At 39.9% G+C, this 17,772-nt stretch overlaps 1 protein-coding gene and 1 long non-coding RNA gene across 4 annotated transcripts in view; one reads left to right on the forward strand and one right to left on the reverse strand.

Moving 5' to 3' along the window:
• LOC131879068 (uncharacterized) overlaps window positions 1-17,772 on the reverse strand; it is a 43,935-nt gene that overhangs the window by 14,737 nt on the left and 11,426 nt on the right. For all 3 annotated transcript variants that reach the window (XM_059225270.1, XM_059225271.1, XM_059225272.1), the window contains 3 exons: window positions 16,763-16,943; window positions 5,848-6,071; window positions 3,070-3,280 (listed from right to left, as the gene is read on the reverse strand). In XM_059225270.1, the coding sequence (XP_059081253.1) occupies window positions 3,070-3,280; window positions 5,848-6,071; window positions 16,763-16,856 (529 nt within the window). In that variant the 5' untranslated portion in view covers window positions 16,857-16,943. The remainder of the gene's footprint in view (window positions 1-3,069; window positions 3,281-5,847; window positions 6,072-16,762; window positions 16,944-17,772) is intronic.
• LOC131879069 (uncharacterized) lies at window positions 8,931-10,495 on the forward strand. Its single transcript, XR_009373089.1, has 3 exons — window positions 8,931-9,874; window positions 9,946-10,115; window positions 10,228-10,495. It is a non-coding gene; the product is annotated as an uncharacterized LOC131879069 (long non-coding RNA).

Raw genomic sequence — 17,772 nt, forward strand, 5'->3', positions numbered from 1 at the left:
CTATTGTGCGTTTTTTGAGCTCCTTAATTATCCTTAACCCCCAGCTTGGCTTGTTTCTTTGAGCTTAAAACTGCTATTTTTCGGCTAGCTGTTTCACTTGTTTCTCAATATGGTGTGACTCCCATTACAATGATAAGGTGAATTCTATTAGCCCTTGTAATTTTGTAATTCGCCTCAATTATTAAAAAATCAGCTTTTCACATATTCATTTCAGAGGCAGCTTTTGGTTTCAAACTTTGAAACAAATTTTAACGCCAAAAAAGCGTCAATTTCAATCGAAACACCGTTTTAGGCAAAATATGCAAAAAGTGCAAATCAAAGTGAAAAGTGCAAATTTGTAAAACGCACGCTTTAGTGACAAAAATTCTTATTACGTAATTTGACTTTCCTTCAAAAAAGTTTTGCATTAGTTTACAGATACTTAGCAAAGCCTTAATTTGAACTTGCGTTTTTATTCGATCTATCTAAAATAAATGGAGCAGTTTTACATACAGCTCCAGTAGGCGTTTTTCGTGATCCGTTTGATTACTTTCGAGTCGTTGTAGAGATCGTCTTGTACACCTTTTACTTTAACGGAAACTTGGGAAAAATAACCCTGAAGAAAAATCTGTCGTGAAGACATTTAGTGTCACTTTGAACGCCGGAGGGGCGAGCGAGTATGTCGTCTGGAAAATAACCTCCAAATTTACACTAAACTGCTCGGGATTCTCGGCATCCATTGCCATAAATGTCCAACTCGGCCCAGTCAGTTTATAATTTAGGCGAGAGCAAGGCCAAAAATGCTGCTCTCACTTCCTTGTTGCCAGAGGCGACGGCCTTCAAGATCCTTTTTGGTATTGTATTTCAGACAATTGAGCAATATTTTTTATGAATTGGCCTGAACTCTCACAGAATCTCGGTCTAGTCTTGCCTTGTGGCCACCCTGGATATGTGGGTTTTGCCCCGCCTTTAGCCTATACGTTTGACTGAGAAACACAATAAACCAATGGGCAATTCAAGGCCTTATATCACCCTACGACATAAAGGTCTTAATGGCATCAATCAAGGTCTAAATGATTGAACATGGGTAAGGTTCTTTTAGTGTACAATGTCTATCTAAAGTAAAGCTTGAACAACCGTGAAGGAAGGTTTAAGATTTGCTGCAGAAAGGTCAATAATTGTTAGACTTTGATGTATCACATTGATACTTCATTTGGAAACAAACAGGCAGATCCCTTTCACGTTTTGGTACGCTCTGCTCAAGATACGTGCTGAAGAAATGGTAACACAACTCATTTCCTGAAACTTCAAGGCTAACAAATCAGTACAATCAGCCATCAATCATCAAGAAATATTGATCAGTTGGATGGGTTCCTCCACCTTTTCAATTATCCTAAGTAGTGTATCATATCTTCAACTTTTGTTACACTTGAGAGCTTCATTGAAAATGTGAACGTTGAAAAAGTGTGATACTTTACTAGGTACTGTGAATATACAGTTCGCGTTTCCCAACCAAGTTTGAATTGAATTGAAAATCGAAAAAGCCTTTAACACAACACCCGCAAAAAGTCCCTGCCATTGTGTTCTGTCAGAAGTCATTTTTTCCTTCAAATTTAAACCACCTCGCCTTACACACAACATAAAGCCACAAAGAGCAAAGGCTTGAAGCGCCAGCAAATAGGGCTACGAACGAGTCCTAAAAATATGATTCGGGCCTTACGAGCCTTTCGGCCGCTTAAACAAAGACCTGACTCGATTTCCTCGAGTCTTTTGTTCCAAAAATGGTTTAAAATGAGTCATGATTCATTTGAATTAAAACTGATTCACGAAGTCTACTTTCAAAAAGTAATTAGTTTAAGCTCTTCTTTGTTTGTAGCAATGATGAAATACTAATTTCAGTTTGAAAAGACATGATCTTTTTGGTGCCGTCATTCCAAGGATATCATACGAGAGTCACTCGAGTCTTGTCAAAGTGTATCTCAATGGCTTTTTACAGCCCTACTTGCAAGTAGGTCGATACATACCTATACTATAGGAATACACCCGCACAACTCAATCGATACCCTTGCTCTTTGCTCTTCTGGAAGGGGAAGGGAAAGCCAAGGACAGGGTGGAAACGTAAAAGTACATGTGACCTTCCAAAGCCGTAGCTTGTTCCTATTTCTCATTAGCTAATTAATATCGTGTTAAATCATAAGGTTTAAAGTGTTCAAACACACGTGGCAGTTGAGTTTGGTCCTCAACCCCGCCATTGTTTGTTAAGTCCCATAATCCATGAACTCTTAAAGGGTCCTTGCATAATTCGGTGTATGAATTTAGCTCAAATAATGACACTGATATGAGGGCCCTTCAGGTTCTTACTAATTGCCCTGGTATTTTATGGCCATCATATGCAGAGGAAAAATGGTCTGATGGCAATGCTGTTTTAGGTATGAAATTCAAGGGGAAAAATGCTTTTTCAAAACAGGCTTGAAGATTATTGACCAATCAAACCAAAGCTTGATGGTGAAAGCGAGAAATAAGAAATTGATACCATGTGACAATTGAATAAAAGCTCGTTGGGTCCTATACTTTATTGTCCTCCCTGTCTCGTATGTACGTAGAGGGCGAGGAGACGAGAAAATGGAACCAGCCAAATTGGCTCAGATTGAATCCTTCCCGAGTTCCATTGTCAGTACAAGTATGACAGAGTTGACTTAGAAGTGTCAGAAACACAGTTGATCCAACAATTCAAAGGGAACCAACATGCACTCACAAACAATGGCTGGAAAGCACCACGGTGAGTTCCACCGACGCATCCCAAATGAAATTGATCTGCAAATGTGACGTCATTTAGCGTACGAAAACGAAAGAAAGGAGTGTTTGCCGGACAACAAACCGCCATGGTTTTGATGGTTCCCTACTCACCGGTAACATCCGAACCAAATCATTTTTCTTGCCACACCATTAAAGTTAGAGAATATCATTTGACTCTTGTTGTCAGATCAGACTGTCCCTTTACGTTCTATTTGTAGTTTATCGAACCATAATCATTGAATTTGTTTTCTAGTCGAGACAAGCTAATAACGCGTTGGATTGCTGCTATCTTACCCGTGACATGTAGATTGACTAGAAATGTTTTGGTGGGCTTGGTAGAGATTTGGCACTCGTAAGGTCCTTCATCTAACTTGACAGTCTTTCTTATCTCGAGGATGAAGATCCCTTCGTCATCATAGACCCGAGAATAAAAACGTGGATCGTTGGTAAATGTGTTTGGACCCACAGACAGAATATGAACATCTCGATGTCGTACCCAAAGAACCTGGAAGAAAGAAATGAGATCCCGGGATTGATAAGAGACAGGTAGAGGTTTCATTTATTTGGAACACATGCGAAACTTCGCACAATTGAGGAAAAAGAGAATAAAACGAGAGCAAAAGTATGACCAATTGCGGTACGTACTCCGTGGAATACGCGTGTCTAGTAATCTAAACTAGTACCTGGTCCGGTTTGCAGTCAAGCAATTTGAAATGAATTGAGTAAAATTGCACGTAAACGGTTTCAAAGCTCCTGTTTTGAAGTAGGTATTCTCAACGAATTTAGAGAATACTTTCAGAATGATCTAAGAGGTATGAAATAGGGGTGAGAAATCTGTTTGATTAAACAACGAATCAGAGCTAGAAAAGGAACACTCTCTTAAAGCTCGTCTCTGACCGCGAGTTGACGGATTCGCCTTTTGTTTGTTGTAAATGGTCTGTGATCAAATTAGGTCTGCTGCACAACCTTGCCAAACTTTCCGACCGCTAAAAACAAGCAAAAGCTTTCTTGATTTACTACTAACAGATGATATGAAGCAAATACCACTTGGAGATTGAAGCATTCGGATGAAACTTTGAAGAAATAGTCACTAATGGTTACCTGGTTTGTTCTGAATAACAAGGCAAAGTCTCGACGGTACTGATATGTAATCAATCCGGACAATTTCTGGATCAAGATCGTCCAAAGCTCTAATATGGATAGTTTTCAAGGTAGGAGGAATGGGAGCATGGATGCAGCTTTCAGTCAGACTACATAAGACATGGAATAAAAAAATAGTCAAAAATTCTCCATTCCGCCAATATGACGATTCTGAGCGCAACCAAATTACGTAAATCATCCAAGAAAAGTCATAATAGTTATATTTCTCTTCAAGATGATGAATAGGCCTAAGCACTCTACTCTACAGGGATTACTTGCTCTTGAAGCAACAACTGATTCATTTGGGCTTTGAAAATCCTGAAATCTTGTGTGCATTGTTGGCCTTTCCCCTTCGAGTGATCGAATATAATAGACATGGTAGGTATGTTATTCCATGTTTTGGAGGGCATTTTCAAGTGCAAGACGCGAGCATGTTTGCCGATGTATTTGTTCATCTATTTGAACAAGTCTGACAAGGCCTTGATGATAACTTTTAACATGTATCACTTTCGATTTCGTGGCCTCCTTTCCCTCTGTATACATTTGGCTGTACACAAATCAAGCTTGAGTTTTCCTAGCGTGGAAAAAAATCATGATCTGGATTGCTCCCACAAAACTTTTCGCCATTCTTTTTCTCGACACTTAGACCTTTGGACATTTACCTGTTTTTAGACATCTACTGATACTTTGTAAATGTTTCAATGTTTCCTTTGTATATCAGCCACCAATTTCTATGCAATGTTTTTGCTGATTATAGATGAATGATTACAGCACTTTGTACCTCACAATAGTGTTGTTGGTCACTGGTACAATATTTTTGTACTGCTGTGGATTACGTTTCTAACAGGGAAGAAAGAATCCGCAATAAATCGAATAATGAGAAAGTATGAACTCAACTGGAGGCATTCTTAACACAGTTAGTTACTTTGGATAAAGTGGGAAATTTATTACTCAATCATTCAATGCCAAAAATGAAATGGCGTTACTTGTTAAAGATATTTTGCGTTGAAAGCTCTTTGTCTTAAAACTTAAAGAAAACACGAAATGCGGAGGGCAAAGGTGCATAGTGTAACCTACGGTACACCACAAGAGCATGAAGGGGTGGGTGCAAATTGTAATTGGTAGTCATTTTAGAATTTTGGCAGGCATTTGGCAATATACGAAAAGATTTGCACGAAGGGTTTCTTCAAATTTACTTCAGCTGCTACTATAAAAAAGGAAAAATAAAGGCAGCGATAGTAAAAAAAGACCGAGTAACTTAGAGGGTTGGAGTGCCGCTCGACAAATTATATCATTTTGAGATGCAATGGGATTACAATTCCTTTTTTGAAAAAAGGAATGAATTATTGCAAAATTGGTTTGAATTCCTGTGATATAGGTATTTTCTTTCAATTTCCTTACTGCTGCCAGAAGGAGTGTTCCCACGTGAGGGTAGAAATACAAAAAGACAACATGAAGTACCAAGCAGAGAGTGCTTCCATTCTACAAAGACATTTTGCCAAGTCGTTTTCGATGATTTTATTTCCAGGAGACCAAACGGCAAACATGGTTTGGCCGAATTCGTTCTGAGTAATAGGAAAGAAGCCCATTTCTCAAACCTGTGCTTCTTCCCTTTGTTTTTCAGGACTTCTGTCTAGGGTCAGCCTTGAGTAGAATGTGTTTAACAAAATGTTCTATCCAAATTCTCTACAGAACTGTGATACGTATTAGCGAGGCCATTGAGCTCTCTTATTTGCGACTGGTAGAAGGCTAGTAGATTCCAAGTAGGCAGGCATAAGACAACGAGGCACGAGCAAAAGTGGTGATGGTGGGAGTGATGGTAGTATTAGTAGTAGTAGTTGTTGTTGTTGTTGTAAGAGGAGTAGGAAGAGGAGGAGGAGGACCACGAGGATGTTCTGAAGGGAGCTGTTGAGCTTAGTGCATGCTTCTTACCCTCTTGGCACCGAGATTGCGAACCTGGCACTCCAGAAAAGCGGTTTGGCCGGCGTTGACGGAAATGTTCCTCATGAGAGTTGGGAAGGTCCCTGAACTCGACAATTCGGGAGGGCCCAGATTATCTTCTTCCACAAAATAAGGGTCCATTCTCAGCCCGGGTCCCAAGGGAAGTCCCACAATATTGGCTGAGGGACCGCCTGTTGCTGTTAGTGGGAGTAGACCTAAGGCAGAAAAATGTTTGTGTTTAGTTTCGAAACTTTTCCCATAGACAAAACTTGGAGCCGAGGGCCAGCCAGTCAGTCAATGAGAGAAAACAAAGGTCTCACTCGGAGCCTCTCCTACGAGGTCAAGAGAATACAAAGCAAGATAAACGCTCCTGGATGAAAGCTAAAACGCCAGGTGTCAAACCTAGTATGAGCAGTAGAGTATTGTTGAAAGAAGCGACGTTGTCTGAAATCATTTTGGTTTCAATAAGTACCCACTTTATGTGCAATAGGTTTTGACTTTTAGCGCATTTAGTAACGTGATTCAAAAAACATAGCTATGGATTTCGGGACTTCCTATGTGTTTATGCATGGTTTGCTTGCTTTCGTTAGACTTGATCCAATCAAGGGAAATGGTTTAGCTAAACACCATTTTTGCTACCAACTGAATTTTAACCTTAACATGTGATCAAATGTTTTAATGTGGTGTCTTTGGCCTGTTAAGATTAACGGTTCTCTCCCCAAAGCTATTGACAAATCAATCTTTGTGCCATGAATCAACAGGGCACCAGAGCTCGGTTTTTTACAAAGCAAAGGAGTGAATCTTAGATCGAAAAGAGATCCAACTCATGTGTTAAAGTGTGATCTTTTCTCGATCTAAGACTCATTCCTTCGCCTAAAAAAATGGGCTCAGGTCTTAACGTAGGTACATGCATATTTCATACGTTCATTGGGTGAACAGTTTATGATCAGAAACCAAAATGATGAGCGTAGCCCATTCTTGTGATTTGTTTTCCTCGGAAACGGTTTCAGGAGGGCATCAACTCTAGTTAACAGAAACTCAAAACCAGACAAGTCAAAATGTTACAATAGTAGGTTATGTTTGGCTTCTTCATCGAAGTTTTCCTGTCTTTACAATATCATTGGAGCGCTTCAAGATAAATGATTGTTCAAAACAAAAGGCTCCAAAAGAGATCTGGGCTGAGGAGATCAATGAGGTCCAGAATACGTGAGTTTGGACAAAGACTCGGTAAAGGACCCCACGAGCCATTCATTACAACTCGCCCTCTTTTCCCCCTCTTTTTTCCACTATCTCTATGGATGGTTAGCTGGGTGGTTCTTGAAGAAAATTTGAAATCACCAAAGTTCGTGAATTCTCTTTCAAGTGATCGATTTTTTTGGGGGGGGGAGGGGCGATTTGTCCGACAGCGTGTTTTCGAATTTCCCAAATGCAATTCAAGTTCTGGCTCGCCGTTGGGGCTCTAAATACTGGAACAAAATGATTGGTCGCCGATTGTTGCTGAATGGAATGCAAATTTTTCAAGCGACTTCAAAAGTTTCTCCTCAAACCAATCTTCAATCTTTGGAAGGTCTTCAAAAAGCTAAGGGTTCAAAGAACTTTAGACAAAAATTGGTCAAAGGTAAATGGGTATTGATATTTTGTGCTCATCCAGAGAAGAACGAAATCGATTCTGATCCAACCCCTTCTTGGGTCCAATCACATCATTTCCCCGCTAAGTTAACTCAAATAATGAGTGCTCGTTGTTCCATTGGTCGAAAGAGCCAGCCTTGTGCTTATTTCTGGCACATTTCACGGAGCCCTAGAATGAATCGTTTGCTATAACGCATAACACATTCTCAATCTAGTGATTTACTGAAATTCTAGTTTCGAATTCAATTCATCGTTTCCCAGTACAGTTCATTTCGTAAGGATTGACTTCGAATAATGACGGAGGGACAATCAATTTCATACAATTTCTACATCGAGCAGATCTGCCAGGGATTTGTTGCATACATAATCTCAGTGTCCAAAGGATTTACTTACTTTCAGTAAATTGCAAAATATTTATCATGACTCTTAATTGATATCCGCATTCATGATCTGGGAAAAAGGCGTGAGCTTCAATGAAGTACAAATATATTTGAAGGGCGAAATGCCCATCCTTAAACGTTTTGGACTAATGGCCAACCATCATACGTTATCGTTGAAGTGAAATGTACACTATTTGATTTTTAATCAGTGTTTAACCGACGGATGAACCTTTAATGAACTATCGTCCTGAGATGTCTTTTTAATTACGTACTTAAGGTCAAGCACCGACAATCACATTAATCAAGCAAAGTCCAGATCATTTGCCTCTTTTGCTGGCCTTCATTTCTTCAGCCTTAAGACCTCGAAGATAAGTGATAACAGATAAGAAAGAAAAAAAGACAAATTCCAAAATGGTCCATTTGACCCTCTTTGACCCAATTGAGCACATAACAAAAACCGAGACTTGAAACTTGATGCATAAAAACGAAACCCTTTCGCCTGAGACAAATAATAATCTAATCTTCTCGTCTTGAACTGCTGGGATTCCAATCCCGGTAGCGGTAAGGAAGTCCGCACACACAAAAAAATAACATCGATGTCTCTATATCTCTTGGATCTAATGAATTAGTTCAGTGTACTACCGTACACTTTGGAGATTTTATAATTTTTGAGGCCAAATTAGCATTCACGCCAATAGCGAGCAAATGCTAATTGTATGCCAAGAAATCCTTGTAGCTTACCACATATTAGTATAATGTATACTATACATAGGTTCCTTCATTCAGGTGAGACTTTCGGCCATGCCTTCGAGAGTCGATCAAGTTTTTGTTTCCAAGGGTACCAGAAGGTGTTTTTAATCCCTCGAGTAAAGTGCACGTACCGTACTGCATGAATCAGTACGATACTGGCCACCACCACCACACGGAAATTGCCTCTGTGCCAAGCTCAAACATGCCACACAAAGTAGTTTGTGGGGTATGAAGTGGGGGTGAGAAAATCTCATTTGGCCAATGACGTCTCTCTTAGCCTGCGAACCCTTGAGCATTTGAACAATAATTAATGCTCATAGCACGCACCCTCAGCTCAGTCGGAAGCCGGAACTCTTCTGCATGGGACTGTCATGCTTTAGCTTTCTTTATGGTAAATACCTATAGTACAGTATATGTAGATTGTATACTGTTATACTTTATATGCATATACTGTACTTACATAGTCGGGGTGGTTATGATTTAACGAAGAGGTCGAGGGGAAAGAAGAAGAATAAAGACGAAGAAAAGAGAAATGAAAGCGGGGAGGGAGGCGTGAGAATGAAAAGGCCTCTTTGCAATTACTTATCCTCTAGAGACCAAAGTGAACGGTAATGAGTCCAGAAGGAGGTAGTTTGGGAGGGGCGACGACTGCTGGAGACGAAAGAGGCTGGCTAAGATCTCCTCCGTTGTACCCTAATGAGGCCAGTTGGCCGAAGCCAAGATTTCAAATGTAGTTAATCTTGGAAATCACAAAGGAAGGCCAAAGGGACACAAAAGTTCGTCGTTAATCTAGATTAAATATCAGGAGGAGTATTCGTCCATTGCCAACTCCTTCTGGGAGGACAAGTTTTTGAATCCTCTCTGGAGTTCTTCGCCGGCAGACTTCTGAATGATTTCCACTTTTTACCATTCCCCGACCAAGAAACGACTCTTGAAGATCAATGTTTTTCGGATTATGAGGAACAAAATGACCCTCGGATATAAAAGTCCCACTTGCTCGCTGGCTCGTTGACTCACCCGCTGGTTCGCAGCAGTCGGTCTATCTAACTAGCCAGTATAGTACAGACCTACAGCTGACCAAGCTCCAAGTTTTTTTCTCGAGTCTACATCAGATTCAGAAGACCTATCGAGCAGGAGGCAGGCACAAGCCAAGTGAAAAGTTCTCTTCAACACTTCCACCTCCTCCACCTCAACCACCTCCTACTCCTTCTCCTCCGGATGATGGTGATGACGATGATGATGATGGGGCCATATTTAAGGTGAAAACATAACCGCGGCCTTCGCCAGAAACTCCTAGGAGAATTTTGCTTATTGCCATTTTATGAGTTAGAAAGGAGAGTTTTCGGAAGCTCGCTGAGCCAATAAAAAGAAGAAGAAATCAACGTCTGCTTGGAGATCAAGAAAATGTCCATCCCCTTCCGGTTTTGTCTTGAAGAACGAAAATGGGAAGATTCTCCAGCGAGAGAATCACGTTGTGCCCAGCATAGAATATGGAATGAGGTAAAGCAAGGACTAGATCAGATAACCTCTAGATAATTGAATGTTCCATGGCATTTATACATACTAGCTCCAATTTGTACTATCGATCAAACGCTGGCTATCTTCTCCATAGATTATTCAAAACGTCATCTCACCAGACCTTCGGGAATCGCGAGAGACATCGACACCATTTTTCGCTCGACGATCTCTACGTACGTATATAGACAAATGGAAACTCCTTGGCCATGCAAGCCAATACGTAAAACATTACCACCAACCGATATACATAGTATACAATAATGACGACCGTTGAAGTGGCAATAGAAGATCCGCTCCCTGTACATGTGTTCGTAGCTACCACGACATTTGACATCTTTAGTCCAACATACAATATATACCAATTTTGCCAGCCATGCCCAAAATCATTGAGGCACTTGCCTCCCGACGCACTACGTACACATCTTTTCTTGTCAGTGTCTCTCACCCCAAGGGACTGAATCACCTGAAACTGCTTGAAATAAGATTTCGTTCGACTCTTTAGGGAAAAACATCAAAGATCTCGTTCGTCAATTTGAAGTTGTCAGTCGGAAAACCGTGTCCTAACCAACATCAGTAGGTCGTAAGTGTACATTCGTTCAAAGTAATGCGGCGCAACCAACATCCCTTTCTGCCTTCGTTTTCTTACTTTCTTTCTCACTTAAAGTACAAATCCTTTTGGAGCAAGACGAAGAAAAGAAGAAAAAGAAGAGGGAGAATCAGAACAAGGAGGAGGAAGAGGAGGAGGAGGAGGAGGAGAAGGAGAAAGAGGACAAATGTGGCCAAAGGCACAAGATGAAGTATTCCCAGTTTCTTTACGTTCGCTCTCGAGACGTTGTTATGAGCACGATTGAGGCTTGGCATTTCCAGCAATCATAAAGACAAATGGTGGAGGAAAGTCGGTGAGGTCTCGGACAAAGTAATACCCAAGACCATTCTGACAGAAACACCCTTCAACGTCAGGGGTGCCAGGGTGCCAGGGGGTAATTTCTGCCTCACCACACGCACACACATATATACAAACTCACACTTTACTCAATGTATCAGATTTAATATCTACTAATAGAGACTCAAGTTCCAAGAGGTCCATTTTTCCGAGCCTTCCACCTGATGAACTAAACAACCTTCTAAAAAGCCAAGTTATAGCATCACCTATGCAGGAAGCCAAGGAGTTCTTGGTTTGGGTGGTTGGACTCAATTTTGAAGCGCTTTTCGTGACCATTTTGTTTGAGCTTGTGTATATGCACGGAATTCTAGAGATATTGACTGCAAACGGACGACAAAATTCCGTATCTTCTAAACCGTTCATTTGATTCCAACTAAGCACTTCATACGACCACAAGATCTTGTTGAATAGATGAACTTGGCCAAATTTGAGCCTAAACTTATGCTTAGCAGGGTGGGCAATTTTGAAAATCAGCTTGACATTTGGACATCAAGTGCCCTAAAGTGTCCAAGAGTGTCCAAAAGTGGACAAAAGTGAACAAATATTGGGCAGAACGTGTCCAAAAATAAGTACAGTTGTCCAAAAGGGGTTGACAAGGAATAACTTTTAAACCCTAAATCATGTTATTTCTTTACGTAATCTAGAATCAGTAGTTAATAAAATCTTACTTAAGACACATAAATATGAAGTAGCAACTAGCCTTTGTAGAAAATAGAAACATCACTTCACTAACGTTTTTAATTTCCAAAATTTACACTAAAATGTATTTCTGAAATCTGAATTCATTTTTCTTATACAATACAGCTCTGTAAAGTCAAAACACATACCAGTAATATATCTTTAATGTTCAAAAGTCAAAGCCACACAACAAGCAGGGAATTTGGGGGTTGGGTAATTTTAATTAAAATTAAGTCTTAAATTTAAAAAAGCTTAGTAGCTGTATATCAAATGATGCGTTTTTATATTTATAAGGAGTAAATAAATTACACTTTTATTATGCATCTAAAATTAAGATATAGGTTTCTGTAAAAAAAAAAAAGTGATTCTTCTGACATCAAACGCATCTTTCAAAGCTAAAGAACCTGCCTAACAATAGCTAAAGTAACTTGTTATGTAAGAAAAACCATAAATATGGGAAAAATATGTCATTGTTAAATTTTAGCAAGTGCGTTAGATGTTCAATTCATAAATGTTTTTGCTCTTTTTAAGAGGAAATCCCACATGGCTGATTATTTTAAACAAAAATATTGTTGCAAAAGTCAACAATTTTTGGACACTTAGACACTTTTAGACACCATGATTTTTTTGGACATTTTTGGACAGGGGTGGACAAAATTGTCCAAAAATGAAATGCCCATTCTGATGCTTAGGGAGCTCAGGAGATATGGTCAAAGTTATGTAGCAAGCAATACATAAAATTCAAATTTTCAGCCTGCTCTTGATCAGCTACATAAGCTTTTGATAACATAACTTTGAAACAATGCAATTTACAAGTAAATGGTATGTAAACGACATATCTTTGATTAAAGAGATCTACGGTTCTTATTTCAATTACTTTAGTTCGAAAAGTGGCTCAAGAGCAGGCCGATTTGGCCGGAAGCTCATTCGCAGTTAATATATCTAGAAGTCCGTGGTATACTATGTCATGCACGTGATACAAGCTGTTGCACTTACTATGTAACTCTTTTTGATTTACCTTTACATGTATATAATGCAAACAATGTTGCATTACAAGGGTATGGAATTGAATGCAAGTAATAACTAGCAGCTAGAGCAATGCATGTTACTCGATTTTGCTCCCATCAGCAATGATCATCAACTCCAGTGCGGGGCGGAACTTAAAGCATCTGCTCTTGATGAAGCTCGGTTCGAGGTTGGCTCAAGCATCCTTTGTGGCGGTCTTGAGCTAGTCTCAAAATGTCCACCTGACTACTCTTCCATCAAACGCCTAAAGATTGCAAAGTTGAACAGTGAACAACCCGGACTGTGTGATGGCCTAGACAGTTTGTCAAAAAAAGTCTGGGGTGTGCAACTTCAGATCCTTTGCTAACAATTTGCAATACGTGTCGGCATTAAGCCTCTCGCCCTCATCCAAGAACATGAGGTCGCACTTTTGCCCATCAGAGCCAATGACTATTTAGATCCGTCAGCTGGCAAAGTGGCGCTCCTTTCCAACATGGACAAAATCATCATTTCAAACCCTAGGGACTTTTCAAGTGATCACAAGGTAGACAGTGGACCTGTCATTGTCCAAAGCCTTGGCAATTTCGATGAATGTTATTCCCGTGCTCGGATAAGGCATGAATTCCTGCTCCTTGTTGCCTCATACGTATTTTGAGCTCTATCGATTAACGAAACGATAAGGCTGAATATTTTTTAATACCTTTTCAAAAACTCTTCTTGCAAGTTGAAAAGCCAAAAAGAACAGTGAGAAAAATAGGAGGAAATCTAAGTAAGTGTTGCATTTCAAAACCACATGCCTGTACAGCTATTCCTTTTTCAGGACGGAAGCTAACTTTGATGTAATAAAACGAATAACCTATGCAGGTCCTGATAATTCTAAACTCTCCGCCTGCTGCAGGATGTGCTCGAACATATTCATTATTCAAAATTATCTCCAGTTCAATCAACATTTGGCCAATGCATGCATATACAATACATGTCCATCTTTGAAGAAAACGGTATACGTACTCCTTTCAGAGATGTCTAATACGGCGTGTTGGATCGTAAAGTCATTTCTTATTGAACATACTCCTATTGAGTTTGATGCTCTCTTTCCCCTTTTCCCCGGTATTTGCTTTGCATACTCGTTTGAGCAGCCAAGGCCATATTCACTTACAGTATGTGAGTACGATTTATTAGAAATTGGCGAGCGAAAAAGAGCCTCCTGGATGGACTTCGAGGCACGGAATATTTGCACTGGACCTAAGGTGCAAGGCCATTTAGATAGTACTGTTTGAAGTGAGTGTCCGCATGAAGCTCTGGTCAATGGCGGAAAGTCCAGAGGCCAGTGAAGGGCAGGAAAATTGGTGTAATGATAATAACAATAATGATAATAGCGACGATGACGACGATGTGGGTGCATGGTGTTGGTTAGTCTTTCTCTCTGTCTCTCGTGTGTGTGTGTGTGTGTGTGTGTGTGTGTCTCACATGACTCTCGTGTTCGCTGGTATGTACGTTGCTAGTCTAACTTCTAATTCAGTGACCAGTTAGATACTAGTGCTGGGGCGAGTCCGGCAGAAGTCGGACTCGTACGAGTCCTTTGATTCTTTTTTTTCTGTCGGACTCGAGTCGTCTCTAAAAGGCTCGAGTCTGCTCAAGTTCGCCAAAATTGCATAAAAGATTCGAGTGCACTCGGACTCGAGTCCGAACTCGCCCCTGCGCTTCTAGATACCTTGGGCCGATGGAACACTCTCTATCTAACTAATAGCATCAGAGTCGGGTTCGAACTGAATAGCCATGAATTTGAGGCAGCTGAGTGCAATAAGTGGCTTTTTCATCTAACGCCCGACTATATTGCCAAGGTTTTATAGATCTCACCTTGCTATGGCAATATCGGAACAAACCTGCCTTATGTAATAACATTTCTGCTAGAAATACTTAGATATAATTTACGTACCCCAAGCGAAAGCGTTCCCCACGCACACCGAATTGGTAACTACTGCCCTTGTTCATTTCTAAATGGAAATAAATGTTCTCAGCTTTCAAATTCGCCCAAGTGTTGAATGGTTGAGTTGAATTTGGAATGGAATAAAAAACGTGCCTGGGCTAAAATTTGCCTCATCTGAATGCTTTTTCACCTACTAGTAATGGCAGTAGTAAGCACAGTACAAAACCTAAAGGAGGAAAGAAAGCAACCGCTTGAAAGCGCCTGCCATTGTTTCAGAAGGCCTTTGTCTGCATTCTCTGGCTCATTAAATCTGCTTCCATTGGGACCAAAATATGCTCCACCAGATTGCCAAAAATGGCAACCTTTGCGGATTTCGACTCCTCATAAGAAAATGTTTCCACATTCTATTGGGTCACTCTACTTTGGAATTCAAAACGAGTCTAAGGAAACCCAGATTGATTTTCCAGGTGGAAAGAAGTCATCATACATCAGGGATTCTAAATGCATCAGTCATGATATTTTAAAAAAATGGATTTTGTCTTCCATCTCATTGGAAATTATCGCTTAAACTGCCAGAAAGTGACCTTTAACTGGAGCCAATTACTTGCTAACAAACAAAGCTTCACGTCAAATTTTCCCGTGAATGTTATTAAATTGCCGACGTACAAAACGTTAATCTAACGCCATCCATTAGTTAGAATGCATGCGCCATTAACCTCTTCATTCAACCAGTCAAGACTGTTCTAGGCATATCTAGAACTGATATAATTGATATGACCTACAGTAACATTTCTTGGGGATATCTCCGATTAAAAAGAATAACGCCACCCAAACGAAGCACTTCGTTGCCATTCCGTATGTCAAGCGCTATAAATTCTACAAATCTAATTAGACTAGTTTGCATTTACATATCTTCTTGCATTCACCTCGTTGTTTGGCGACAAATTTTACATCTAATCAAGACGATACGAGACACTTATAGCCGACACGCAGGAAGAATGTTATCGTGCATTGCATCGCAAACACTTTCAAATAAGAGCCCGTCAGGGACTCAGGGACTCGAAAGTAATTCATGAAAGCTTCTCTCCCAAGAATCCAAAAATCCCATTGCTGACAAAAGATCACTATACGAGGACATGCCAATGTTTAATAAGGCCTGATTCAGGAGGGACCCTATTGCCGTGGGTTCTTACGTTGAGAAAAGTGAACGGTGTTTTTGGCATTACCGTTTCATACTGAATAATACAGTCAAGAAAAGTATCGTGGTGCCTGGAATAGTCAAAAATGACATTGCATCAAGAGCTCTCCAGAGTACTTCAAAAGGCAAACCCCTTTGTGCCTTTTCTAAATCGTGCCACCTTCAGCAGTTCAGCACAAATGCCATGTCTATTTTTAAAAGGGTTTCTAACATTGATCAAAAGAGGTCAACTTCAAGTGAAAGGGGACCTCCGTCTACGTAGAGTGAGAAGTTTAGGACAGGTATTCATCTTGGCCGAACTCAAAATGGAACTCATAACTACATAGAAAGTATACAAAGGTTGAAAAAGCCTTGAATTTCAGAGATATTCAACAATGGATACCGTCCAACCCAACCACAGAAGAACAACAGCAACACCGAGTAACTGCATTCAAAACCATTCTGTTTTTTTTGGGGGGGGGTAGTTTTTTGGAAAAGTATCTCCTAACGTTTGTCCAAATACGTATGTACGACATATATACGTAGTCCTCGTTATTTAATTCATACTCCTACAAACTTTGCTTTACATTTCTCATGTTCGTTGGTGAAATAAACAATATGCATATGTGCCGCAATAAAAGCGCGAACAGCTTCTTTTAAAGGAGGCGAGGTAGGAATGGACCTAGGATTGAGCACTCCTCATAGTTGCATGAGTAAGTCATCCAGGAAGGGGGACTTACATACTACGTTAGGGACAGAAGAAGCGGTTATTGAAATAAACCAACAGGCGTAAATGGCGTGAACCAGAGGCTTGAAAGGAGCACGCTTTTTAAAACGCATTCAATAGCGTCTTCGAGAAGTACACCATTTCAATCATGCGTTTTACAAACTGAACATACCTGATATAATCAAAGCAATGCCAACCCATTTCCGATTCTGCCCAAGCCATGGAACACCAACAACAACAACATGTTGGGAGCTTCGTCGGCCCATTTTCCCTTCTCTTCTATGTAGGGTGGATTAAGGATTAATAACCACTCTTGATTGACGTGAGTACACTGGAACGGATCTCCAACCCTCCTGAAAACAAAGATAATAACCTTGAAGATCCAACAAATCTACAAAAGTATCATGAACTATAGGATGAAATCCAAACAATTCCCTAGCTTCATATGTATTGGGATTTGTGAATGGACGATCAGGAGGCACTCGCTTATAAGGTAGAAGTTTGTACTTGTTAGTAGTAACTAAATTACAAGCAATGAAGTCACAGTAATTCTTTCCCTTTTTTGAAAAAGGAACTGGTATGTCATTATATTTTGGAATGATGTAATTGTAACGACCCAAAAAAATACAAATACTCGCTACTACTTCCTTTTTCACCTTTTAGAGCGAGTGGCCTCATTTTTTTATTTCTCACTTGACAACTGAGGAAGCTTGAAACTTTTTTTTGTAGTTATTATATACATGTATCCTGAATGGAGAAGACATGGCTGAAAATTGTGCTTGCTTTTAACAACATTGAAGATGTTTTTTTTGGTTTTAAATCTTATCATATTTGCATTGCTTTATTGTTGGCATCTCCTCAACCAAATTCCATTGGACTAGAACACCTGATTCAGAGCAAACTTGCCAACCTTTGACTGGAGGCACAGATTTCTAACAAGAAAGCTTTATCAGCGTAAAAAAATCCAATACGGTTTTTCCATCATGACCTTTTGTGTCATTGTTCCAACCCTTCAACAATCATAGGTCGAGATTCGAAAAAGATCTAAGGTTTAGATGTGAAATACATAGACAATATTTACTCTAGGAAAAAGCAAAATATCTAATATTAATATCACTAAGTATTTGGAAAATACTTAAAGAAATTATTTGCATGCATGCTATCAGAGGTTCTCATTTTTGA

The sequence above is a fragment of the Tigriopus californicus genome, chromosome 4 (assembly GCF_007210705.1).
Source record: "Tigriopus californicus strain San Diego chromosome 4, Tcal_SD_v2.1, whole genome shotgun sequence".
Lineage (NCBI taxonomy): Eukaryota > Metazoa > Arthropoda > Copepoda > Harpacticoida > Harpacticidae > Tigriopus > Tigriopus californicus.